General features: G+C 47.0%; 1 protein-coding gene across 2 annotated transcripts in view; it reads left to right on the plus strand.

The window, feature by feature from the left end:
• Positions 1–26,694, plus strand: part of AQP3 (aquaporin 3 (Gill blood group)) — a 35,990-nt gene extending 9,296 nt beyond the window's left edge. Inside the window, exons 1-6 of one of the 2 annotated variants that reach the window (XM_040579871.1) lie at positions 12,679–12,888; positions 22,042–22,168; positions 22,320–22,457; positions 23,237–23,355; positions 24,109–24,326; positions 25,045–26,694. In XM_040579871.1, coding sequence (XP_040435805.1) covers positions 12,781–12,888; positions 22,042–22,168; positions 22,320–22,457; positions 23,237–23,355; positions 24,109–24,326; positions 25,045–25,213 — 879 coding nt within the window. In that variant the 5' untranslated portion in view covers positions 12,679–12,780 and the 3' untranslated portion in view covers positions 25,214–26,694. Of the gene's footprint in view, positions 1–12,678; positions 12,889–22,041; positions 22,169–22,319; positions 22,458–23,236; positions 23,356–24,108; positions 24,327–25,044 lie in introns of those variants that run through there. The other variant, XM_040579872.1, reaches the window with a different exon arrangement.
• Positions 26,695–27,979: the final 1,285 nt, after the last annotated feature.

The raw sequence follows: 27,979 nt of genomic DNA on the forward strand, positions 1-27,979 counted from the left end.
TTATCTGCTGAGTCTCAAGTCTCAACTCCCAGTTTAAACTCTTGGTTTAAAATGCTTCTGAGCACAACTTGCTGGTCACAGTCCCTCTGATGCTTCTCCCTAACCCCTTATCAGCTACATGCATGCCTTCTCCCTGGCCCCTGTTGAAGACACTGTGTCCCTGATGCCAGGTCTCCGTAGCTCTCTCATCTGCTTCCTGTCCCTTCCCATGTCTGCCATAGCTTGGCAGTCCCTGTCACTTGGTCCAGACACCTCTGAGTCCCACCACCTTCTTGTCTCTCTTGGTTTCTCTCCGGGGAACCATGAGGTGGTCTTTCCAAGAAAGGCTTTCCCTGGCATCACATCCCAAACCCCATCCCAATTCCCATCCCTTTCTTTTCCACCTCCTCACCTTGTCTCCCTCTCTAAATCCCAGACCTTCCCTCCAGCTTTCCAGTTTTGTTGTCACTAGTATTCATTTCATGGTGTACTGCTCCTCCACCCCAATCTGGGTTTGTTACCTCTCAGATAATCCTCCTCCCTCCTAGACTCTATCTCATGGAGAAGAGCATGGTCAAGGAAGGTTGTCAGTCCCTGGTTTTCATCGCTGGTGCCCATCTTCCACTGCAGGGCCATCAGGAGCCACCAGCCTGAGGGAACAGATCCATTTCCTCTGTGGGGATGGTGTGGTGAGTGTCCTCCCTAGGAACTGCAGAAATTTTCAGAAAAGAAGTGGATGAATTTCAAAATTTCAGGGGATTCTTGTCAGAAAAAATGTGCCAAGTCTCTGCTGAGGTCACCTGAGCTGCACCTGGACCACTCTGGGGTGGATTTTCACCAGTAAGAAACACTTACCTACACCTCTGCTTCCCAATCATATCTCAAATCTCAGATCCAACGCAGGTTCATCAGGTTTTTTACAATTATGATTTTAAGATGGACAAAAGCATAGTTTTGTTACTAGCCCGCTTCTGGAAGTGCTTGAAATTGCCTTGGCAGAGGGAGTTGTATATATATGCTTGAGGCAAACAAACAAGGCAGAAAACGTTCAACCCCCAGCAGTGCCAGTTTGGCAATGCTATGGGCAAGCTCGGGAGCAGAGCAACAGGCTGCGCAGGGAGCTGTGCCAATAAGGCACAGCAGAAGCGCTTGTGCAGGCAGAGGTTTGGGCCACACAGGCAAAAACACCCCGAGCCCCTTTGCCCAGGAGTGCTCGTTCTGCAACAGGTCCATCCGCTGTCCGTGGCAGTGAGCACCCAATGTACCCCCCTCCCACCCTGGTGGTGCAGGCATAGCTTGGCTCCTGCCGTCACGGGCAGGACACCCACCTCTCCCTGCCCTGCCCTAGGCATTGCTCCTGCCCTACACCTGCCCGCTCAGGGCAGGGGGACTAGTAGCCCTGCCATGTGTGTGCCCAGGCAGCGGAAGAGGAGGGCAGCGCCTGGTGCGATGCATGTGCTGGGTGCGTGCGTGCTGGCACTGGGCACCGACGGTGCCTCGGGGTGTGCGTGGGGGTGTGTTTGTGTGGCTGCATCCTCCTGGTGTGGGCAGTTGTGCTGTGTCCTATGGCACGCAAGTGGCATGAAGGGGGAAGGGAGGGTAAGTGGAAGATGACTGTAGGAGCCTGCAACGGCAGGGATAAGGAGAAAAATCAGCTAGACCTGCTGGGTTGCTTGAAATTCTTGTTTTGGGCTTGGAGAGGGTGTTTGAGCACAATTCTCATCCCCTTGTGGCAGCAGAGAAGTGTCTTTCATCTCAGTGCATGGCCCTGCAAATGCATCCGGTCCTTCACACAGGGGGACCGCGGGTCGTCCGTGCCCTGCGCTGGGGCAGTGCCATTCCCTGGCGCGGGAGGCTGCTCCATGCCATGCAACTCCGTAGTCAGCAAGAGATGACTCGCCCCCAGGCACTGCCATTATATAAGGGAGGGGAGGCAGGTTTCCCAGTCATAAAGGTGTTGCACAATTAATTATTCTGGCTTGGCTCCAGATCCCTGGAGCTCAGGGATGCCACACAACATGACTAGTGCAGCACAGGCTCAGCCCAGCTGAGCCTCAGGCTAGCAAATCACTTCTGCTCACGTCTCTTTTCACTGAAGTGTATGCTCTTTTCCAAGGGGGACATGATGGAGCATGTTCTGGAGCAGCAGCACTCACTGTCAATGAGCAGCGAGGAAAACCTTCTAGCTCTTTGCACTGGCACCTTTCCTCTCCCACATGGGACACCCCCATGCCAAGCCCACCAGTTCACCTGCCTGAGGACAGCCAGCACTGCTCTGGGGAAGTGTGAATCCCTGTGCCTGGGCTTCTCATTTGTATTTGTCTGGCTTAGGGCTAAAGGAAGTTTGGCTTGACGTGCCTTTCTCCTGGAAATTAAAGACCTTGAATTTTTCTTCCCACAGTGATATTTGTACCCTGTAATCAAGTTGCCTCTCCATCTTCTCCCTGAAAGGCTGAACATGCTGAACTCTCAGCTTCTCCCTGCACAGGGTATTTGCTTTAGCCCTTGGGTGAACTTCCCGGTGCTGTCTTCACCATCTATAACTTTGTAACATCTTTCAAAAAAGCAAAAGTAAAAACACCTGAAGCCCCACAGCCCTGCACTGTCAGGGCTGGGTGCAGATTCTCCTGTCTTGTCGATCTGCTGTCGTGCAAGGTTCCCTTCCCCTCCTCTCCGCACTCTCCAGTAGGCCTCTAACTAGTGGATATCTACAAAAGCAATGCCAGGGAGGATGTCAGCCATTGCAGTGAGAACCTTTTCATTGCCATGACCTTTTCAAAGCTGGTCCAGGTGGCCAGACAGGTCACAGTGGCTCTGTACTGGCTGTCCAACTCTTGCAATTACATGCCGATGGCATTGGCAGTCCTGGTGGGGGTGCGGATGCAGAACCAGGACATCATCCTTGTTGGAAATCCCAACACTAAGAATTGCATCTTATGTCCATCAGACTCCTGCGCAGGGCTCTTTGAAATTCATTGCAGCTAAAGTCTGTAGTCAGTGAAACTCAGCTTTGGTATATACATAGTGTCTCTGCTTTCTTCCATCTTCTTTCCCACGAAAGGAGGCAATAGCTGAAGTATAATCCCAGGTAGTGACCAGGGCTCTTACACATGCTAGGGCAGAGCCCAAACATGTCTTAAATCACTTGTAGTGTTACTCACAGGCCGATGGCACAGAGCACAAGCAGAAGAGCATCACAGGACCCAGGGCAACCAAGTTTTAGGGGCCAAATTCTGGACTGTTGAAAGCCAAAGACACACCAGTTTACATACATGGAGGACTTAGCCCAGCATTTCTTATTATATAAGTTGATAACAACCTTAAGGTGTTGGTTTGGAGCACATCCATTGAATTATGCATTGTCCTGGGCACAAGGATGGAAAATTGCCTGTTTACCAAGTGGCAAAAACAATAGTGATGAAAGACAGAGCAGCAACCTGAGTTCAACAGCTCCAGCAGCTGGAGGTAATAATGACAGATAAGGACATGGAGGTCCACAAGCTGGTTTAGAGTTTCATGGCCCAGAGTCATCTCCAGGGCACTGCACATTCCAGAAATGTCTCTGAAGCACCTTACAGTGAATGGTAATGAACAGAATAGGCTGTGTCAAGGGCATAGTGTTCCTCCCTGGCCTCCGACAAAACTATGTTTCAGTGAGCAAAAATTAATTCTTTTCTAGATACAGGGCCTCATGAAGACCTAATAGCAGCTGACCCTTGTTCCTGAGCTGCTCTTGGCAGGGCTTGCTGTGGTCCAACTTGAAGTAATCCACCAGGTTGTTTAGCCTGAGTGTATGTCCGCACCTCCCTCCTGGGACACTGCTGGTATAAAGGCTTGCTGCCACCTCTAGGACATTTATCCCTCATCTGATGGATTTCTGAAAGTTACGTCCAGTCTGAGGGGTACCTCGCCTTTCCAGCACGGGCTGCATGGGTTGTACATGGGTACACACTGCTGCAGACCTCTTGTTTCTTGACTGAAGATAACAAAGTGTCTGAAGGAGCGCATGGGCTGCTGTGGTCGTTCCTGGGAGCAATATTACACAGTAGCAAAGAGCTGCTGTCCTAAAAGCAGGTCCCACCACCACCAAGGCAATTCCCTCTGCTACGGCTTTGTTCTCTTATATGCCCTGGGTCTGGATCCTTGTGGGCTGCTCAGAGACCATGGCCCTTGGCTGAAAACCCAGAAGTGTTTGCTGGCTCTCCACGTGAGCTGACTCCAGACAGCTTGTGCTTAGAAGCCTGCTGAGCTCAGCCACCACCCCTGTACCTTGGTGCTGCGTCCACAGGGCAGCAGGGATGCTCACTGGAAGAGCTGCAGGGTGCTCTGCTTTGGGCTGCAAAGCTGCTTGCTGTTTGTGGATGGCACAGCTCCTGCCTCTTAGGGACCTCAGAAGTGCTGGGATGGCAAACCCCACCTGAGGAAGGCTGCTGCCTCTCCTCACCCAATCACACAGCTTTGCTCTTGCAGAGAAGCAAAGCAAGATGTTTCCTATATAGGTTAATAATAACCTTGATTTCAGATTTCCCATTATTTCTTTGGCAGCCTCCAGGACCATGTCTTGCTGGCACACCTCTTATGGAACCCTCCCACAAATGACTGGCCTGTCTTATTCCTTCCCAGTAGTCCACGCTGGGGTATCGCACCAGGTTTACTCTGCCCCTCCACCGTTCCCTCATTGTTGCTGACTTGGCGTGCCCTGTGGAGGGATGAATGTGCAGTGTGATGGCCATGCCAAGCCCCACTCCCTCCTTCCATGCATTATCATTTCTGTCGGCTGAGTATATTCATTTTGGGAGGGGTGGGAGAACATGTGGGGAGGCAGGGGTTGTGCCTTTTCATAATGATTTTGCAAGGCTGAGCGGATGCCCCAGCTGGGTGCCTGCAATAGGTACTCCCTAAGCCACAAGCAGGATGAGTAGAAGTGATTTTATCTTGCCTTTCAGTAATAGATATCCAATTTGCTGACTCCAGTTGCCCAACTCAAGTCTGATTCAGGTCTCTGTGGGCTTCCTGCAGGATGTGCTGGCAGGAGGGGTGGGTGTGATGTCTGAGTGGCGGGATCGGGAGACAGGGGTGGACATCGAAGACACATCACTTGTACCTTTCAACAGGGACTGGAGGGTTTGATACCCCCAGCCTGGGGTTGAGGAATAGGTACATCGGTGTGTATGTTAACAGGCAAAGCCGGAGAGATGCTGCCTGTCATCAGAGGATCCAGAGCTCCCACCTGTGAAGCCCCAGCCACACAACAGACTTTCATTGATGCATTTTGCTGGGAAACAGTTTCCCAAGCAGGGTGTGTGGCAAGATACCTTGCTACAGGATGGGCATTTTGGTACCTTGGTAACATTGCCCTGCTCCTATGCCTCAAAAGACACAGTGCAGCAAAGTGCCTGTGATGGGAAGACTCGGCGCTCCTGCCTGTCTCTCCTCCTCTCTGTGATTTTGAGCTCCCTGGCACACTGCTACTCTTGTTACCTTCATGTTGCTCCTTATTCTCCAATCTGGAAGTGAACAGGAGCTGTGGTAGGGATGGGACTGCACTACTGGGATTTGCTGAGAGGGCTGGAGCCAGATGTGGTGCTGCAAGGATAATCGGGTCCATGCTGTCTGCATTCCAGAAGCTTTCACGCCTCATCCTGTCCTCCCGGGCATTAGCAGCCAGCAGGGACGGAGCTTTCCTCGCCTAAGGGAAAAGGGGTGTCTGACTGCAGGAGGAGGCAACTGGAACTGGGAGCTGCTGCCAGTGCTGGCTACAAATGCAGTGGTGACTCATAGGAAAGCATCTGTTTCCATCTGCCAGTTCCTGAGCCCCAGACCCCCATCCTGTGCCAGGGCAAGCAGCAGATCCTGTGGCTTTCTGGGCTGGCTGTTCTTGACACCCAGCCCTGCCCTCAGGTGTAAGGGGTATGGGGAGATTCAGGAGGTCTGAGTCAGGCTGCCTGCCTGGAGAGAGGACACCCTGCAGTGTCCTCCCCTCTGCTTCCACGAACCACTTTGACGTGATAATGCGTTTCTCAAGTTAAAAACCATCCATGCCTTGGGTCATGAAGCAAACTGTGGCCTGGATTTCCTGTGCTGACACACAGGGACTAATGGATGTATTCCTGGGCACAGGAGTAGTCCCATTTCAGCGCTCTTAGTTTAGGACTGAAATTCTGAATATGTCCTACATCCTATTTTGACATCTATTGTTACTGACTCTTCTTAGTTCTTTTCAGTGTGTAAATCCCTGCTTTTGTTCCTTCTGGACAGGTTAAGAAAAAGAAGTCAGGACATTTCTCTAAGGAAATGTTCACTCTTTACTCTTGGGATACTCCAGGCCAACCATAGGGTCAGTCAACCAATGTTAACTCCATCCAAGGGAGTGGAGGGGAAGACAGTGGCTCTTATCACAACGGCATTCAAATTCTTTGCTCTTCCTCACCCATGAAATCAAGCCTTCATTGAAGCCTCCAGAACCAGTTGAAAAGCTATGGCCCAAAGCCACCTTCACGTCCCATGCCTGCTGATGTCTGTGCAGGAGCTGCCAGGTAAAGGACATTTTCCCTCTCATTGGGAGGGAGACTCTATTGGTGAGTTGGGAGGTGGGTGCTTTTGTCTCTTCAGACTTTGGGTGTTGCATCCACTGCACAGCCCAACCCTTCTGTTTACAGCCCTGTTATCTCCACAGCTGCCGGCACTTGGCTCAGGTGGCTTGTCCACACCAAATCCCTGTTGCATTATGGAATCTCAGAAATGCCTATTACAATGCAGTTCCTTAAATGCCTGTTTGCTTAAGGATTATGTTTAATACTTAAACTACACAGGGGAAAAAAAAATAGAATTAGCCAGTATGGAAATTCCCCCAGGATTCAGACTGATTTAAAATCAGCTGAAGGAATGTCCCAAAGAGGACAGCAGGCTCTGCCCTCACTTGCAGCAAGTGTAGGCAAGCTCACTGAGCATTTGCAGAGGTGGATTTACAGAGCATCCAGGTGAACTTGCAGTTGAAGTCCTTTGACACCCCTGAAGACATAAGAGGCAGAGAATTTTCTCCAAAGGGGATTTTACAGTTCAGGAGCCCAATTCTCTTCCCTGAGGTCATGTGAAGTTCGGTAGGAATTCCCTTGTGCAGGCCATATGAGGGCAAGCAGGACGTGGGGGTACAGAACTGCGTCAAGGCACAGAAATTGTGGAAAAAGTTAATTACTTCAGGAAACTCCATGCCTCCTTTCAGATTTGTCCCTCCTATAATTTCTGCCTTTGCAGATCCTAGGAAAAGAAAACATCCTCCTGGAACTGGAAAATATCTGCAGAACATCCATGTTCTTATGGTTTCTACTCTCCGCCTAAAATGATCCATGACTGGTTCATCCCTAGTTGCACTTGTGACAACACAAACAGTTCTTTTGCTTCCTGATGTACTTATTGACAGCGGTATGTCCCAACTTGGCCTTGTGTTTGCCGTATTACCTTATTTTGGCAGTTTTGGCCCATACCGGAGTGGAGGGAGAGGGACTCCATTCACCTGCTCATCCCTCTGATATTTCTTTGCACTTCTTCCACTTTCAGTTGGACTTTCTTGAGCATGGGTGATCTGAAATTCACGTGGTATTGCAGAGAGAGCCCCTGCTGTGAATTGTGGAACAGTATTAAGACTTCCTTGCTCCTAATGCAAATAACTCACCCCATCTATGGTACAAATACCTTTGCATTTTGCAGGTCTGCACCTCCTTAGAGACTGGGGGTAGATTACACCGACCATGTGTAGCTGTCTCCATCTGGGCTAGTTGTTTTAGGCTTCCCTTATAGCCAACAGAGAGAAGCTTCTAAAGTGATCACATGGAGTAGACAACTAAAATGACATCTAGGCATTTTTTACTCTTAAAGTGATTGTTTCTGTGCCCAGCATCACCTGTGCTGGGACTACCTGTGGTTAGGTTGGAGAGCAGGCACACTTTCCATTCCTGGACACGTCCTCACCTGGCAGGGAAAGTTTTGTCATTGTCTCTGACTCACACTTTGGGCCAAGAAACTTTATTTCTGTACCTTCTGCCTTCAGGGTCTTTGAACTCTCCTGCTGTGTCCCTGCAGCAGCAGCGTCTCCAAGTCAGGACTGGCTCTGCAGCTCCCAGAAGAACGACTGTCTACACAAAGCAGTTTATGGGAGAAGCTCCTGCAAAAACCCTATTTCAGGAGAGCTGTTTTTAATAGCTTTCCTCTCAAATGTGTTATTAAAAAGCTTTCTTCTGGGAGCAATTGGTGCTTTTCCAGTGTGCAGTAGTTGTTCTGGTATGCAACTGCTTATACAGGAAAATGGCTTCTTTACAGGAATGGCATGTGATGAACGATGTTTATTCCTGTAAATTGGGACCCGCTTCAGGATGAGGAGGAAATCAGACATGACAAAGAACCGCCAGGGGCAACAGGCTGTGGGTCTATGCTTCAGAATAACTCCATGGGATCTGTCCCTATGAGACACTTATGAATGGTATGAGGTATAGACTCAGCTCAGGGTCACCCTTTCCTCCACTTGATCCTAAGCAGTGGACTTCATCAAGAGCTGTTTTCAGGGTTTTAAAAGATTAATCTGACTACTATACTGTAATTCAAGTCCAAACCTGGTTTTTCAACTTCTAGGCTTCTCTTAAATGTTCAAGGAACCTAAATTCAGACTGGAGTTTCTCTACAAGTTTCTCCAAACACAGATGCCATCAACAACCCTCAGCTGTGTAGAGTACCACTGTTTCCTGAAGGAGTTTTTAATTTTTTCTAACTTGAGATAGAGGGCTAATCATGAAATAAAGACCTGGTTCTGCAAATCTGGAGATTCAAGGCAGGATGTTGAAATCACTGTGCTCAAGCCTCCAGGTAGAATGGTTTAGAAAGCTTATAAATCTCCTACCCACACACTTCCTACCCTGCCTTGCTAGGCAAACTATAATTTTATTTTTAATGAAATCTTCTGAACATGTCACCATATTGCTCTGTCAAGTAGATCATGGGAAGGAGATAGTCAGAGGTATCTTCCAAAGGGAGATTTCATAAGGATGGATCCTGTCATGTTTTGACCCAGTGACCTCCCTTGGAATAACGGCTTTTGCACCAGGTGACCCAGCCATCAGTGCAATGAGTGACTCACTATGGATTTGTGTGATTCATGCTTTTGTCCTTGTTAGATTGCACAATCCATCCTGCGATGGGAGAATCGGTTTGGCTTGGACAAGATGTGGAACCCATTCGTCCAGGCTTATCCATTCAACTGCATAAGAAAAAGTCTGGTTACTTTGTTAAACTTGGTTTTTAATAGGAAAAATTACATTGCTGGAGGCTGATTTAGCACCCTGCAGAAGCCAAGGAGTTTATGAGCCTGAGTTTATTTTGTGTCACTAGAGCCAGCAGGAAAACAGCTAAAGGGGAGCAGCCAAGGATCGGTTCTTCCTTTAAAATTTCACCTGTGTCTTTCCCCTGGAGTGGAGCGATGAGGGAGGAAGCTAAGCGGCAAGGCTGAAATGCAAACAGCAGACTTGGAACCTGGGTGTTAGTTTTGGATCTCGTCTAGAAATAACAGCACAAGCACAGTGAGTTTCTTGTGGCACGTGGCACTGTTCTGTGGGAGAAAAAGGAAGGGAATACGAAAGTGACAAACATTACAGACAAGTGCTCTGTTGGACCAGGGTCAGAGGGCATGGGTTCAAATCTTGGTTTATTCCTAGGTGTCATAGTTGTTGGTCCCAGAAGATGCTGGACGAAAAGACTGAGATTTATGGAAGTAGCACAACAGAAAAATGTTGTCTCTGATTTTCCTGATGAGCTGAGCTTCTTTTTTCTCTTTGAGTTTTCTCTGGACAGCCAGGAGTTTCAGTAAATTAAAGTGTTGTGTTGCCCTCCTCCAATGCCTTCATTTTTTGACACTGTACAGATTGACAGGCATAGTTCTCTTCAGACACTTGGACGTCTGATTTTATTCACGCTCTGAGTGACAAAAAATGTCCCTTGCTTGAGCTTCAGTAGGTTTGGCACTGCTACCAGGAGGTCAGGCATGAGTCTTTCTGACAGTTTTGGAAATTTCCTTTCTTTGAGCCTTTGAATGTCCATGGAAAGTAACGCTAAAGGCATGGCCATCTCATTGTGTCCACCCAACACTAGGAGAGCCCAGCAGCTCTGAGGGCCTGCCTTATTAAGTCTTACTGCTACATCCTTCCTTGTTTACTTCTACTGACCCATGGACTTCTTCTAACCAGCAGGATGGGTACCAGTATCCTGTGCACCAGTTACTGCAGGAGATGCCCTTTACTGCTGCTAACACATGTCTTTAATTGTTTTGTGCTTAGGTCATGTGTCCCTGAAGCCCAGCTGAATGGTGTGGCAGGGTAACTCCTGCCTTGGCACAGAGAAACTCTTGCACTGGGGCCTTGCAGCCCTTATCCACACTTTGGTTAGTTATTGCTTCTGAAAAGATCTGCTTTGTCTAGCATTGCACCACTCTCCCTTCCCCAAGCTCCTTCCTAGATAATAACATGCCTGTCAGGAAAGCAGTTGCATAAGTCCCTGTTGCTCATTTGAAGTCATTGGATCTTTGCGGTGATTCACCCTCACAACGCCCCGAGAAGGGAATCTGATGTCACCCTCTCCAGTTTACTGATGGAGAAGCTGAGGTGTGGAAAGGTGAAGAATTTGCTCAGGGTCAGTGAGTCAGTCGCAGAGCCGGTGTCGGGGAACCCACCCCACCCTGGCTCCATGGGCTTGTGTCTGTCTAGACTTTTCCAAGCACTAGCTTTGATGCTGGTGTTACCACCATCTTCTACCATCAGCCTGGGAGCCTAGACATCTCCCCTCCCTTCACCAGTCGCGAAGAAATGTCTGTATCTTCAGCTTGTAGCCAGAGGGGTTCAGATGCTGCAGACAGAAGTGTACCCACTGACCTGAGAATATCACACCTCCCCCTGTCTCTTGTTCCTCACCCATCTTTCTGGTCTGATGGCCCTGTCCCCACCACCAGGGAAGGAAGGGGATCCAGGACCCAGTCTAAATAAATCTCAATAAACCTACACCACAGAACACAACATCTGCACACTGGTGGTTTAACAAATGGCAAAACAGCCCCCAGACCTTACTTTAGGAACTGCCAAAGGGGAAAAAACCCCAAACACATCTTTGTTTCTGGTTGTGAAGGCTTTGACACAAAGTCAGGGTGAAAAGGACAGACTGAAGGATGAAGGAGAGGGGAGTGAAGAAGGAAGTGAGGCAGAGGAGTGGCTGTGGGTCTTCCATGGCCTGGGTAATGCACAGCAAGAAGAGAGAGATGGAGATAAAGTTAAAATGGGTGTCCTGAGTGATGGTTTGCAAACCCCAGTTGCAGCAAGCCTGTATGGGTCCAATGGAGTGGTTGCTGTAGTTCAGAGGACTCCACTGATGCTGGTGATACCAGACTGGGCCTGAGCACAAGGTAACGAGGGAAGTTTTCTGTCCCTGTAATTATGTTTAGACCCGAGTGTTGCCCCGCGTTTGATTCCTCACACATTATTGCTTTCTTGATCACATTCCTGAGTCTGCTGCTTGGGCTGGCTACTGTTATTTCTGTACAAAATAAAGCTCCATTCACCACTGCTCTAAAAAGCTCTGCTTTTCCAACAGGAATGTTGATGGTTAAATAAGGGGAAGGGGAAAAGCTGGGCATCTGTGGCTTTGCAGAGGCGGTGGGGGAACCAATCCAGGAAAGGGGTCCCCTTCAGTCCTGCAAATTCATCCCTGCTGTGCTGCATCAAGCCCTGGTGAGTCAAGGAGCCTGGAGAATTTTTACTACTCACTTAACAGAAACCAGATGCCATGAGTAGCACATGCCCTGTTAGCAGCCCTCACCCCAGATGGTACGGACTGGGACAGCTTGCTTTCAGGCTGTCCCATAGAATCGGCTCAGGGTGATACAGGCTGTTACTGAGGATGAAAAGGCAGCAAGGGTTGGTTCCTGCAAGGCTCGGTGAGCCTGTGGGCTCCTTGCCAAGGTCCTGTGGTGGGGATTGACTCTGCACTGGAGATTGCTCATGGCTTGCCTTCACAGCTTTCATAGGGACTGGGCTGTAAATGTTCTCCCAAAGCTCTGGGAGGGGGAGGCAGATGGTAACGACAACACAAGAGTTTGCACCCAGATGCAGATTTTCATGGTGAGGCGTCGGGTCTTGCTTCATGATAACCAGTTCAGTTGGACAATTGCTGGAGTCAGGAGGTGCCTTGTCCTCATCCTGCAGTGCAGATGTGGGGGACCAAACCCTCCTGCCCCATGACTTTGCTACAAAAACACTTGCCGTCTCTCAATCAGCAGGGAGCACTCATCATTTTCGCATCCTGCAGGACCTTGGGAATGAAAGAAAGCTGAAAGCAGGCTACCAGCATCACACAAATGGGTTAAGTGACTGCTCAGTCTATGCATTTGGCTTCTAGATCTCCAGATGAAGCTGGAGAGGGATAGATATGGTCCCATGTTTTAGGTGGTAAGTGATGAAAACAGCAAGGGTTTGAGCAGGACATCTTTGCCACATTTAATTCTCATTCTGAAACTCCTGAATCTTTTGCTCACCTATGAGAGCAATAAAGAAAAGGAAGAAAATCACCCGCTCTGCCTCATGCTGAAAGGGAGGGAAAAAAAAAAGTTGGGTTTGAAGAGAGGGTGGAAGGGGTGTGGTTACCCAGGAGGTGTGTCAGGCATCGCCAAACTTATTTATAAGCAAAGGCAGCCGTACCGGGGAAGAAACGTTGCTGAGGCTTTGTCAGCTGCTGCTTTCTCTCTGACACTACTCGAAAGGCACTTCTGCTGTGATGGGGAGGCAAAAGGACGTTCTTGCTACTATTGAGGAACACCTGAGGATCAGAAACAAATTAGTGCGGCAAGCACTGGCTGAGTGCCTGGGGACACTGATCCTGGTGGTGAGTCTGTGCTGTGGTGCAGGGATGCTCTCTGACCCCTGGGTGTGGGGGGAGATTATCCTGAGGAAGGGTTGTGCTGCTGCCAGAGTTTGCAGCATGGGTATGAGCCCAGCTCTGGTGCAATCTGCTGCAACGGGACTAGAGAAGAAGTCCCTACCCACAAGAAAAAAAATAATGCAAGTTGCTTTAGGGTGAGCTTTGGGGTTGCTGGCAAAGGGTGGGCTCTGCAGAGCTTGTTGGGTGTTTGGGGGCTTTTGTGTATCTTTGAAGCGTGGGGAGTAAAATGTCTCTGTGTAAGCAGCAAGTGTTTTGCTAGAGATTATGCAAAACTTCCTTTTCTCTCTGCCCTGGAATATTTTCTTGGCACTGAAATACTTGAAGTGTTATCACCCTGGGAAGTGAAAGCCTTGTCCTTACCTCTCTTTGTTTTCCTTGTGCATCCTATGGAGAAGAAGTTGCCAGAATTTAAAGTGTTGCAGTGTTTTTTTGCTGTTGTCTGCAGGTTCCCCAGGGTCTTATCAGTGGGGCTGCACGACACCGCAGCAGTCCATGCCAGCAGCTGACTGGGCGCTTGCACTTGCCATGCATCTGGCAGCACCGAGCTGCCAGTTGATGTGTTTTTAAGTGGTGAATGGCAACAAAACTCTTCTTCCTGTTTTAGTGCCCAAAGGGATGGGATATAAGGGATAAAGCAGGGTAGATATGCGTATAAGTAACTTAGTTCACGGGTATTTTGAACAGCCCCAGCTTGCTTTGAAGCTGAAGGCAGATGTGAACAGATGGAGAGTTTGTGAGGAGTGGAGAACAAATACCACTGTAGCAAAACTGGGACAGGGGCACTTGGCTTTTGGCATCGGCATCTGAAAATGTGGGACTGCCCAATGCGCCTCAGGTTTGGTGTGTTGATACAGCAGCAGAAATGAGTTCGTGTTTGCTTAGTGAATATCTGCAGGTGGAAGTTCCTCTGAAGCTGTGTAAATCCAGAGCAGTCATATAGGTTTCAGTGGAGTGACTGTGGGTTTACACCTCTTTGTAACTGATGGTAGGACTGTCTGGGGAGAAATCTAATGCTAGGAGGAGCTGAAAGTGGAGGAAGACTTAATGAAGTTGCATGTGCACCTGGAGAACAACACAAAAGGACTGACACAAAATTTTATGCGTTCATAAATAAGACTTTTTTTTTTTTTTATGAGGAAGAAAGGGCTACTGGGTCTTATATGGGAGGATAGGGGTCTCTGCTAAGAGGCTGTAGAATGCTACTACTCTTAAAAGAAAGCAGATTCACACAGTGCAATGGGTTTATTATCAGAGTGACCCAGCTTTGGTGATTTGTCAAGTCATGCTGATTCTTCAGGGAAGGGCTATTTGGAATTAAGGTGGGTAGAAGCTGATAGGAAATTGATTAACAGGTAGAAAGATGCTGTCTGTGAATCACTGATATTGCTGCAGCTAGTTTCAGGACTGAAGCAAGGTAAGACTTGCAAGGTAGAATAATGTCTCCTGCTAGCCAAGCTGATATTGCTGAGAAACAAGGCAAGCCTTTAGCCATGTGGATCTGAGCTTTCAGAAGGGCTCATGATCCAAAAATGTGATTTTTTTTTTTTTTTCTTCTGACTGTATTAGTTGGCACAATAGAAACTGCTTTTCCCTACAGTCTTGCCAGTCTGGGACAGAGAGGAGTTGGGATGTGCTCAGCCCCTGAGGAAGGGCTTGGTCCAAAATCATAAGCAGCCCCCAAAATGAGGCTGGTAATGGTCACTCATCATCCAGGCTGGATGCTGCATTGGCAAAAGTGGACAATACATGCCTTGTCCTTGGAAGCACCACACCTGCTGTGTTTTAAAGTGTGTGTAAGTCTGCAAGCAGATCCCTCGCCTTATTCAGGAATTCCTGAGCTTCTATCTGGGGGCAAAGAATATGCTGGGTTTTGTGACACACTCAACCCCGTCTTGTAGGTTTTGTAAAGGCCACCTAGGATCTCCTGCAGCAACTCTGCAGTGGAGGGAGGGCTGCGGGTATGCTGTGTCCATGTGGGGGAAGATGGGGTGGGCTGATTGGAGAAACAGGAAAGTCCCAAACATGATGAATACTCCAGGAGTTTCAGCAAGCAAAAACTGGGTGCACAGAGAGGGAAACGGGTTCCAGAGCACCAAACTTGCAATATTGGTCTGCTACGAGTCAATCCCTTTCCATCTTGGAACTGTCCCAGTCTATTCTTCTTAGTGAAATGACACACAAAGTTTTTATTTATTTTTATTTAAAACAATTATTTTGTTTCTCCGTACCACCCAGATTCCTTTGCATCTTTTTATTATATCACCTGCTTGAAACAGGTGGGGTCTTGAAGATGACTTTCTTCCCCTTTCAGATAGCCTGGGTAGTAGTTTGAATTGGATGGTCCCAGGAGAGAGACTGTTATTCTGTACCTTGCAAAAATGCTGGCTGTCCACTCTGCCAGCATGCTGAGCTGGGTGTGCATGCCTTTAGCTGTGTTTAAGCCCAGTAAATATCTGTTATGGGCCTCAGACAATAAAATACCTGAGGAAAGACCCGGGATCCATGAAATTGTGTTCATGGGAGGCTGAGTTGACTGAACAGAACAGCATTAAGGATGGCTTTAAGGTTTGCTGTTGTCACACTGAAATCAACTTCCTGAGCCCCAAGGGAGGGAGAATGTTTAAAGTCTGCAGCTTACTTTAAATTTCAATGCGTAATGTATAATTTGGCCTACCATGGATATTGGCACAACATCAGTTTCCCCCCTCCTTGGTTTCACTTGCATAACGACTGCAACTCTCTCAAAGTCTTCTAGAGCAAAGCTATTTTGGACCCCTGCAAAGTCTCTTTGTCTTCAAGAATTAGTGCTTGATTTTATTTTTCTTATTTTTTTAAGGAGGTTGTAAAGGCAATAAATGTTAAAATAAAATAGTGCTTTTTTTTTTTTTTTTTAAGATAAGGTAAGAAAAATAATCTAACTAAGGAGCCAAGCCCCAGATAGCACAAAGGTGAGGTGCTCTCTACTTGCAAGCAGCTTTTGCTATGTACAGCACCTTGCATAAAGTGGTTTTAGTTTGTGGGTAGTGTTTTTACTGTTACAAAGATAGTAATGTTGATTCTACCTTTTCTTTGATAATTAAGATGACTTTTTCCCCCCTACAAAATGCACTTTCCAAGCGGCACTTTAGGTTTGAACTTTATACCTATGTCAGAAGCACCACTTGCTGGCAATAGTTAAGCAATGCAAATGCTGAAGGCATTTTCCAAGTCACTTGCTGTTTATATTATTACTGTAGCAACTCACTAAAGCCAGATTTCCAGTGGCAGGCCTCCGTGCCTGCCTTAAAGGCTCGATCTGTTTGCCTTGCTCTGCTGGCTGTAAATATCAGAGGTGGCTCTGTTTGGTTTTACATTTGCAGAAGTAACTTGCTGTTTATAATTGATTTCCAAGTTGGACAAACTGTGATTCACTGCTGTTGGTGCACAAAGAAAGAACAAAACTATCTCTAATTGCTTTTCAGCCAGGGCTGCCTTGACTTTGTGGCCAGGTGGGAGCTTTTCGGTGTGTGAGTATGTTACAGACCACAGAAACCAAAATAACAAAGTGGTTAGGATGATCAAGGCAAAGGGAGCCTCATTTAACTGCTGGCAGCATAGAGCTTAATGTCTCCGCTCATCCTGCAGCCGTCCAGGGTGGCATGGCAGGTCCCACGGTTTGATTTGTGCTGTTTTTCTTGAACCCAGCTTGTCACATTTGGAGAATGTGTTTTTATGCTTTTTTTTTTTTTAATTTTTAAAATTTCTTTTCTTTGTTAATGCTTTGCTAGGCTTTAAAAGGGGCTGTAAGCATGTGGAATGATGCTGATCCTTCCCTGCAAAGGTTCTGTGTTGCTGGGTGTGAAGGCTTGGGAAACGGTAGTGCTGCTGCTCCCCCTCACCCCTTCTACCAGGAGAGGTTGAAGCTCTTCATTAACTGCTCAAAACTGTCCCTCCTTGCTGTCACTGTGCAGGAGCAAGGAGGTTTCTCCTTCCTACAAACAGGGCAGTTCAGGCGCTAAGACTTGCCCTCGGTGGGAAGGCGGCTTTTCCCCAGCAGTGCCCAGCCCTGTGACCAAAACTCCATCAGGAGTACAGATCTTTCCAAGAGTTAAAGCGTCCTGATCTGAGGGATACCAGCAATATCAGAATAAGTGTTTTTGCTTGTGTGTGTGTGTGGAGGAGAACAAGCTAAAATAGTGAATTTACCTTTAAATGCCCAACTCTGCTGATCGTTGCTCAAGTTTCTCATGCTGAGCACTGCTCATGTCTCCAGCTCGGTGCAGCATTGTTGTAGCATGTGATGCATGTTGCGGCACAACTTTTCTTAGACTTTCTTATCTCTCTAGTCCTGCAGCTCTGCCTGGCTCTGGGATAGTGCGCAGTGCACAGAAAAAGCCGTAACATGACAGACCATCTGCTGCTGCCCTTCCCTGTCAGACTGCTTCTTTTCCAGGCTGGCTCCAACCATGCTGGACAAAAAGCCAGACTGTGGGGTCTAATGTTTCTCCTTGCTTTGCAAATTATAAATGATGACCAGTCTGGCTGCTCAAGAGATGCTTTGAGGAAAGGTAAAAAACGACAGTGCTCCCAGCATTGTCTTTGTGGCTGGTGAAGGTTGTTCTGGCTGTACAGGCCATGGAATTGTGGAAGATATTTGTGTGCTGCTTGAGCAGAAACAGCAATGTGGATGGATCTGTCTTGAGATCTACCCAGCTTCCTCCTGTTCCTTGGGGAGGGCAGCGGGAGGCCACGGGGGAGACTTAGTGCCTTTAACCCCTTCTTGCTTTGAGCTGCAGAGAAGCTGTTGGGAGGCTGTTTTGAACTGGCTGTAAAGTGATAGTCCTCCATCCTCTCCCACCCTCTCTCCCCCCTTGAAGGGACTGTAGGACAGTTCTAAGTTAACTCCGATATGAAGAGAAGTGTTATTTTGTGAGCCTAATGCATAAAATCTTCCGTCAGTATCTCTCTATGGTTTGACTGCCTTTCTGGCACCTTCCCCACTAACCAGAGGCCAGCAAGAGCTGAACAGCCCTTCCCATCCACAGAGGTGATTACAGTAGACTTACAGCAGGCTCCTTCCCTAACCACTGGTTTGTTTGCTGGCTGAAGATGGAAGTTGTAATTCAGGTAATAACACTCCTGCTGGGCTATGCCAGCAAAACTTTTCCGTCTTGATTTAGAGATCAGTCTGTTGAAGTCCAAGAGGAAAAAAAATGCATCCAGGACTTTTGTGTTGCACCTGAAGGCGTGAAAAGGCATCAGCAAAGAACAGGAGACTAGAAAGGAAAGAAACCTGGCTGTGGTGCAGGGGCGTGCTGAGCACTACCTTCCCCCTGAGCTCCTGTACAGAGCTGCTTTTCACAAGGTCTGCCTATAAACTCAGATGGCCTTGCTTCTCCTTTAGCTTTCTGAACTTATTTTTGTCCTCCAGGATCCATTCCTACCAGCCTTGACTGGCTCTGTGGCTTTCTTGTGTCCAGCCCGTGAGACAGGGTGTTTATACCTTGGGTGACAAAGCCAAAGGGCCATTCTCCAAACATGCCCTGGACACAGGGATTTTAAGCTTCTCGAGTATGATGTTTCGCCCAGTGACCTGCTACCTTTTCCTTGTTTTGCTGTTGCTGTGTTTGGCTGTCTGCTCCCTTGTACAGGGTGGTACTCCTCCCTGCTGGAGTCTGTCAGCCCCTCCATCCCTAAATCAGTTCAGCTCACGGATCCTGCAGAACATGGAGTTTGCTTTTTTTTTTTTTTTTTTTGCAGTGCAAGGAGTTGGATCCACTTATGAGGAGTGAGAAGCCTCCCTGTTGGCAGGGAAAGCCATTAGTTGTGCTAGAGCCAATAAAATGAAATTAAGGAGCAGGCTTCCATTAACATGGTTAATGGGTGCATTGACCTGAATTCCTAGGAAAGTAGCTTTAAAACATCGCATAACGCTTTCTTGCAATCATTTTATTAGCACTTTGAAACTGCTTTTGAAGTTGGCTAGTGGGTCATGGGAGTACAACAGTTTTTGCATCCACTGCCATGTGAGGTGCTAACCTGGGTTTCTGTTGGCTTGGATGTTCTTCAAGTAGTGCTTTTTTTTAAAAAAAAGAACAAAGCAGAGAAAAAAGGATGTTAGAGGCAGGTTACTAAAATCCAGAGAAAGAGGGGTCATCTCCCCCTTGAGTGTGTACCACTGCTGCTGACCATAGTGGCATAATATTTCCCAAGGACTTTTTACATCCATTGTACGGACTTAAACGCCACTGAGATAAATGCTGAATTGCTTTTATTTGACCTTCTTTGACTTTCAACTCAAGCTATCTGCACCTGAACACTTCTCTGTGAACATTGCAAGGAAAAGGAAGACTTAAAAAAAAGATGCTGAGGTTCTCCTGTCTCATACAGCCTGGGAAAATAGCAAATAGCAGAACTGGAAATGGCGTGATTGAAAATTGTAACATAGACTACCACTACAAAACTGTGTAATATCAGACCAGTTGCCACAAAAACATGGCTCAGTATGATTTGAACTGGTTCATTAAAGTCAAATACCATGGATGAATGTCATGCATGAGAATGTATGTTCATGCTTGGTGGGCCCCACTGATGCAGGGTGGAATTGTGCACATGCATATCAAAGTTCAAACCTGTCCCTAAATGTCACCTTACTCTTTTTACCTGCTGAGGGTCAAATTTTCTACTGTTACGCTGAATTAAGCCAAATAGTGCTCAGAGCTCATCTGATAAATAATTGTAACGCTCCTGTGGAGTGGCTCCAGGGTGTTTTTGCACGGCCCATAGACTCCTGAGGAAAAGCTGGAAAGCTATTGCCAGGTGTAGGACAGGGGAGAGGAGGATGGGGGATAACCTCTTGAGAAGTGGCCGACCTGGCATGCCTTCAGGCTAAGTGAAGACCCTTGTGGGTGAACAGGGAGGTGGAGGGGGGAAAACTACTCTGTGGTTTCCAGAGGTATGTGGCTAACAAGCTAACCACCATCCACTTGCAGAACTGCCAGTTCTTTCAGAGTGAACAACACAAATACCTTCATCGCCGGGAGGAACCCGGGATCAACCTTGCCAAATTCAGATGCCCTTTGCAGCTTTTTGTGGGCTCATCCCCGCCCCGGTCAGCCTGATGTGCTGCGTGGCTTATAGAAGCAAACACTATGGCCAAGTACTCTCTCCAAACCTCTGTCTAAAACATGCTGGGGCCCTTCTGGGGTAAGGGAAGGAACTGGTGTCACCCTGGTTGTTAGCCAGTATTTATTTGCTCGGTTGGAGCTATGCTTCTCTCAGTGGTTTAGGCAGAGATGGGAATGATGGTTCTGTTCGCTGCACAAAAAACAAGACTCATCTTTTCTGCCTCTGCCTGGGTGTCTTTGCCATGGTTTCCCAGCTGGGCAGCTCAGGGTTAGGGCTCTGAAGGGACTGTTCTGACTGCACCCAGCAGAGAGCGGTGCTAGCTGTCCCCCTCGTTAACTAACGAGCTCTACAGGTTCCTTTGTTCTTTCTGCACAAGGCCCTGTGTTGGGGACCTGGCTTCTTGTCAAGGGGCACCTGCGTACAGTCTGTCCACCTTGTGAGTCAGCCTGCAGCCTACCTGGCTGCTCATTTCCCAGCAGGCTGAGTGCCGTGTTTGCTTTCTTAAGTAATTCAAGCTGCCAAGGGGATGGGAGGGGGTGAGTTAGGTGTGTTTTGGCTTTGCCCCTGATCCAGATTGTGTGTTGCTCAATGTTATGTCCAGTATTGGCAGGAGAGCTGGACACAGCTACCCCTGCTGTCTTAATGCCTATTTGGTGGCTTATACCCTAGGGACAGATACTGCCTCTGTGGCAATTGAGTAATTATGGGATGATGGAATTCATGGAAGCAAAAAATCTTGGTGGGTATGTGGATATGGCAATGTGGTCAGAAGAAATAAGGCAAGCCTTGCTTCCTAGATTTGAGGATCACAGGAACAAGTCATGATGCTTGTCCTAGTTTAAGGATGCTCTCGGTACCTGCTGATGTGATAATCCCTGGTATACACCAAGAATCTCCTCAGGTGTAGTCAGTGGAAGATACAAGCATACAGATGATCAAGATTAGGACTCCTTAAATTACATGGTGGGTAGTGGAAAGACTTGGAAAGGCAGAAAGTCTCCAGTTGGATGGCTAATGAACTGAACTTCCAGGGGAAACTGGTCTGGGTTGTTAAAAGGGAGCTGAGGAAGGTTTTTGGAGGTGGTTGGGAAGAGAAGGATCATCCGTTTGGAAAAAAATGTCTTTGAGCAAAAAGCACATGCCTCCATTAGCTACCAGGAAACACCCTTTATCACCCAACAGAAACATCTGTTGTCACCCAGAGTGCTTGGCACACCCCTGATCTTGGACAGAAGGCCAAGCCCCTGGCCGTGCTGGTGGCAGGCTTTTTGGTATACAAACTGTTCTTGATGGTGTCTGTGTCAAGTTGGTGCTGCAGAGCTGCAAATCTGTGTTTCCCTGATCTTTTCTTACATGGTTTTGCCACAGGAAGGATATGGGTTGTTTGGGATAGTGTGGGTTGTGCTCAGAGTGCCCACAGCAGAGAGTATACCTCGCAGATGGGACACCTTCAGGTACCTCAGCTCAAGAAGGCAGCCCCAATCCCCCACTGTCAGCCACTGCCACCTTAAAGGTGACTCCATGAATGTCAGGCTGAATAGGGGCTTCTTTAGTCATGTCTGTTTTTCCAGGCATTAGTAAAATTTCCCCTGCCAATCTATGCGCTGCTGTGTCAAACAATTATTAGCCTTTTTTAACAAGGTACTCGGGTCCCTCATCTGAATCATTGCACTGTGAATACCTCTGTCCAGGATGCCACCTGGCTGATTCTTCTCACCTACCGCCTTGAAATTAGATGGTTGGACAAAGATCTCCGGCCTCCTGTGGTGCAGTGTTGATTTTGATTTTGGCCCTGTTTTTGTTTGCCCCTGCCAGGAGACACAGGCTTGTCCTGTGTCCTTTCTCCTCCCCTGTTGTCCCTAGAGATAACACCTAGATACTCTGACCAAAGGCCGAAGCTTTGAAGGCTTTAAGTCATGGGTACATGCAGGCGTAAGTGGAGCAGTTCCAGGCATTCAGGCATTCAATCCCTTCTTCTTCTCCTCCTAGCTGTTCGGCTGTGGCTCCGTTGCACAGATCGTGCTCAGCAGAGGGAGTCATGGAAGTTTCCTGACTGTCAACCTGGCCTTTGGCTTTGCTGTAACTCTTGGCATTTTGATCTCAGGACAGGTATCAGGTACGTTGTGGCTCTGTGTGGGCTGGATTTCATTTGTGGGTGTTGTGTAGGCCTAGGTGGCTGCACTTTTCCTATGTGGCAATGGTATGGAAACCTCTCTGGGACCCAAATTCTGCCTGTAGAAGTATGCTAACCACCACCCTCTCTGCAGGTGGACATCTGAACCCAGCTGTCACTTTTGCCATGTGCTTCTTGGCCCGGGAGCCCTGGATCAAGCTACCAGTTTATGCCCTAGCACAAACCCTGGGGGCTTTCCTCGGAGCTGGCATAGTCTTTGGGTTGTACTACGGTAAGTGCAGAAACCCTGTGTGTTTGTGTGCAGAAACCTTGTGTGACTCGCTGTAAGGAGGCTGGTGTGCAGATCGGAGAGAAGCATTTTCTTGCAGAGCAGAGATCCAAGAAACTTCCTTACTGTGTTTCTGTGTGGGCTTTCCTGTTCTTATGATGATCAGCTTAAATATCCTGCAATCAATCTGAAGGTCAACCAGCGCTGTCAGTGTGCATCTTTTTGTCTTTGAGTAGTGATCATTGGACGGCCCCTCTTGTATCTACTGTCTGGACTAAAACAGACCTTCCAGAAAAGCCAGTGAAACACTACTAGTGATGGAGATTTTATATTTGTGCACTGTTCCAGAGCCATTTTATCCTTCTTGGTTTAAAAATCCCAAAGACTTCACCATGGATGACCTTTTGATTTAGAGGCATTTGAGTACCTTTATGAGAGATTTGGAGTCACCTTAGTGTTTACTTTTAGGCTCTAACTCTTTTCTGGTGTCTGGCAAACACAAAATATATAGCAACAAGGACTAAGGCCATCTGCATCTGACCCTGACTGGTAAAACACTGTGGTGTATCACACCCTAAGTTTTGCAAATGAGTGTTTGTTCTACAGCAAATGGTTTTGCAACACATAGCAATGGGGTGCTCAGGAAATTCTATCTCAATATTCATGGCTCTCTGATGCCTACATTTTAGTTATTTTCCGAGCAAGGTCCCCTCTCTCATGTGTGTTGGAAAATGACTGACATCTCTATCTTGCTTTTTTCTTCCCTCGCCACCCACCTCTAGATGCCATCTGGGCTTTTGCCGGTAACCAGCTCCATGTAACAGGACAGAATGGCACTGCTGGTATCTTTGCCACCTACCCCTCTCAGCATCTGAACATTGTGAATGGATTCTTTGACCAGGTAAGAGGGTGCTGGTAGGATAAAGATGCATTTGAAGAGGAATCTTTTGGGGTGGCTTGGGGCCTCTTCTTTAGTTAGAGAACGAATTGCAATTTAAAGAGAAGATATCCAGAAAAGTTTTTAGAGCTGACGCAGGTATCTCACTAGCCCATAGGAAGAGCAGAGCCAGAAAGGACCCTTACAGCAAGAAGGCTTATGTTAAGGGGTTTAACCAGCGGTACAACACTGGCCAGGACACCAGTGAAAAGGACACCACTTGTTTTCAGCCCCTGAAGAGCTATAGCAGGAGGTGGGATGGGTCTTCCTCACTCCCACTGTACTACTGTGGCTGTTGCATAGCCCAAGGGTCAACTGGAAGTGGGGTGGTGTTTGCTGGTGGAGGTGACAGTCTCCTCCTTAAAGTTACCATCAAAGGCACAGTGGCCACCCAGCTGTGGCAGGTTGGAAGCAGGTTCAGGAAGATGTCTTCAGCTTTTCTGGTGGCTCAAACAGTTATTCAAAGCTCTTCTGTGGGTAGGGAAAAATGTGTGGGATTGATCAAGCCTGTAGTCTGCCAGGAAAAACGTATTCTGCTCTCCCACTACTGTGAGTGCTCAGTCTACTGTAGTCTGATGATGCCATGGGATCACCTATTCTCTAAACTGGAAGAGCTGCTTTAAGTCCTAAATGCATGGGACTTCAGAGGAGTTACATACCTTGGTTAAAAGATTAATCTGGATTAAATTCTTCTTTTTCTTCTCCCTCCCTCCCCAGTTCATTGGCACCGCCTCCCTGATTGTTTGTGTCTTGGCTATTGTCGATCCCTACAACAACCCCGTCCCCACGGGGCTGGAAGCTTTCACAGTTGGCTTCGTTGTCCTTGTTATTGGAACCTCCATGGGCTTCAACTCAGGCTATGCTGTCAACCCTGCCAGGGACTTTGGACCTCGTCTCTTCACAGCCATCGCTGGCTGGGGCTCTGATGTGTTCTCGTAAGTGCTTGCCAATGAAAACCTTGTGCATCAAGAGAAAAAACCCACCTATTTGGACTCTTAATATCTCTGGTGTTACAAAGAGTCTTAGCACCCATGAGATATCTTTGGGTTGTGTAAATGTTGGTGGTGGAGGTCTTTTTAAAAGACACTGTTGCTCTGCTCTGACTTCTTAAGAAACTGTAGAAGCTGGGCAGCTTCCAGCAGCGAGAGCAAACAATCTAACTTTGTTATCAAGGAGGAAATGTAGGAGCATCCAGGAGAAGTGCAGGTGCACCTTGAACAGGAGCCTATCATTTCTTTGGTGGTAGAAACTGGAATGGGTTTGTTATACTCAATTTTGTTGTGGCTGGATACAATTAAGAGAGCCACGAGCAATACAAGCTATATGTTGTCAAGGGCTGCTTTCCTGCAAGCAGTGGGAGGGAAGCGAAGGTGCCCAGTTCATGCACTGCAACAGCTTCTCTCCTTCCTAGGCGGAGAGACAGTCTTGGAAGTCCTGAAAGTAGCTGTTCTGAATTGTTTGTCACCTGAACTTGGAGTAGGTGGGCAATATCTGCCTTGGAAATTGCTGTGGACATGTAGATACTGTAGTCTTTTTGCAAGTCACTGGTGATGTTTGGAGATGACCCAATCTTGCATTGTTCCAGATCCAACACAAATATCCTAATGCTTAGGCTGCAGTTCTTACCTTGTGCACTTTCTTTTTGTTATCCAGGACCGGTAATCACTGGTGGTGGGTTCCAGTGGTGGCTCCTTTCCTTGGGGCCATTGCGGGAGTGATAGTCTATCAGCTGATGATTGGATGTCACGATGAGCCTTCTCCACCTGCCTCTGAGCATGAAACAGTCAAGCTGTCTAACGTGAAGCACAAGGAAAGGGCCTGAGGAAGCTGCCACCAAGATCTGGCAGACATTAACTACTCAGGACTGCAGTTGGCAAAGAGGAAGGAGGAGTTAAAAAGCTTCAAGAACAACAGGAAGTTTTCTTCCTGTCTTGAGATATTGTAGCCCTTTTTTTTTTCTTTTTTTTTTCTTTTTTTTTTTTTGTTGTTGTGTATATCCCTGATGCATTCGCTTTAGGCATTTTCCTGTGAGCCTTTCCCCAAATGCAGTATCAAGTAGTCTTTCCCTAGTAGAAGGGGGCTGAGGACCGTAGGAATCAGGAGAGACATGGGCATTGCTGTCCAAAACCTCCAACATGGGCCGGGTGAGGAATCAGGAGAGATTTTGGGCTGTGTTGCTGACCTTGCCTGTGAGTTTGGCAAACTGCTTCCCTCCAGACCTATGTCCCCATCTTTAAAGTGGGGATCATTCAAAACTTAACATTGTATAGTGGGGATCATGCAAAACTTACACTGTATAGTGGGGATCATGCAAAACTTACATTATAAAGTGGGGATCATGCAAAACTCACATTGTTTTGCTAGCTGGAATGGAAATTCCTATGTAGTGGAAAAAAATTGCCTGTGATTCTACTGTGGATCAAATTCATGCTTGATGTTGCTCTCAAGTTATTAACTTAGCACAAGGAATAAACTTCTCTAAAGGATTTTTATTGGCCAAGCTTCTTGTATCTCCCATGAATTCCTAGAACATCATATCAATCAGCTGATCAATAACATCAGAGTGAGGATGCACTAAGACGAAGTGTTTACAAAGCACTGCACCCTGGTGTTCTAATCACAAATTTAATATTGTCAACTCCTAGAAGATAACACATAGGAAATCCTTGTTCTAGCCAGGGGCTAACCTAGAAAGAAAGCTTGGCTCCCTGTAGCAACCTTTCTAATTAATCAGCTTTATATATAAACAGTGAGCAGCTAATAGGCAAGTTCCACTGGAAACATGGTGTTGCTAAAGTTGTGTGTGTTCATGTAAATTTCACAATAGTGCTTTTTTAAAAGAGGTAGATTTATATATAAATATACTCCTTAAAGCTGTTACTAAATACCGGGGTTGGGATGTGTTAATTTAAAGATGTATGGGAACTGCCTATTCTCTGACAGCTTTGAGATACTGTTGAATTTTCCTGGGGTGGCCTTAATTTATGGCATTGTTGTTGGAGCATCTCCTTTTCTACCCTGCAGAATTACTGGGGTATCCATGGTACTCACAGCTGAGGGACTGAGGTCGAGCACCTCCTGTACTAGCAGTGCTGGTGTCTCAGGGCATATCTGGCTTTCCCAATGCCATATTTACAGAGTATTTGAAACAAGCAGTATTGGTTGTGAAAGAATTTGTAAGTCCCATGCAAAGCCTGTTTCTTTGATGTCTCAATTCCTTCAAATATGTAACTTTGTACACATTTCCAGTACTAAAATGATGTATTCTTTTTAAAAAATAAAACTTCAATACCCACACTGTAACATGTAGTCTTGGTTGTATCTTCAAGCAGCTGCCAGTAAACTTTGCCATGGAAAGGAAGTCTTCTATAGCAATAGCTTCCTCAAGTTCTTTTCCTCTTCAGCCTGTAGGAGCAAAAGGGAATTAACCCCTTCAGGCATTACAACTACATGCTCCGTTTGTGTTTTTTCCTTTCCCTTCTGGGCTGGGCTTTCGAGGCAGGTGCAGGCAGATGGGGTACCTGTACTCAGTACAAAGGCCAAGGTGTGGGCTTGGGTGGGGGTTTCCTGCTCTCAGGTGTCTTATTCTTAAGGCAAAAGAACCAAGGGGTCGGTGTTTGTCTCTCACGCTTTCTATCTTTTAATTGTCTTAGTATTCTTTCATTTAACATAGTTCTTCTGAGCATGAAATCCTACTCTACTTTCAGTGTACCAGGTGCCCAGCATCACCTAGCAAATTACAGCTGTCACTTTTTTTTGATTAGCTATGCCATGCAAGGAGAAGTATTACAGACTTGAATCTGGTGCTCACAGAATTACACAAACAGCTTCCTTCCAGCCTGTCTCCTCTGTAAATACCATTATTGTTGCTCTTTGGCTGATTTGTGTACTGCTGTATTTTTCCTGTATTAATTATACTGCCTTAAAATAACTCCTAACTTCCCATATGGTGCCAAACTGAACAATTCAGTGAAGTCTGGATGAATGTGGTTTCCAGCAATTCACCAACTAGAAATCAAATGGCTTTTGGCAAGAAAGTCGCCGAGTTTGTTTGGTACATCCTATCTGCAGTCAGCGTGCTGCTTTATTTTATTTCTAACCCGAAAAAGTTTATCCTTCAAAATCTGTGCAGAAGTCTAGTATATTACTGTGATCAATTAACATAGCTGCAGGGGTCAATTCCCATTTCCCTTCAGGACTGTTACTACGTTGTCCACTCTTCTACCGCATTGCATCATCAACTGACTTCATCAATGCATTAAATTCTTACTACAGACCTTATGACTTTTGATTCAAGGTGTAGAGTTTGCGTTTTGGTTTTTTTTTTTTTCTGTTGTTGGGGTTTTTTTTGCATTTTTTGGGATACATTATCCTACCACATTCCTCCTGTTCCCACCTGGCATGTAGTAATTGCCTTTTTCTATGCCCTTGCCTTACTTGTGCCTCAGTGGTGCATGTTATTATCTTTATTAAAACTGCAACAAAATACCATACCAGTTTTGGGTTAAATTTTTTGTCTTAACCATATCTCCACTATGTAAAGCTTTGGCTTTTCTGGGATCTGTTGGAGAAGCACCAAGCACTGCTG

Source organism: Falco naumanni, chromosome Z (assembly GCF_017639655.2).
Source record: "Falco naumanni isolate bFalNau1 chromosome Z, bFalNau1.pat, whole genome shotgun sequence".
Classification (NCBI taxonomy): Eukaryota; Metazoa; Chordata; class Aves; order Falconiformes; family Falconidae; genus Falco; species Falco naumanni.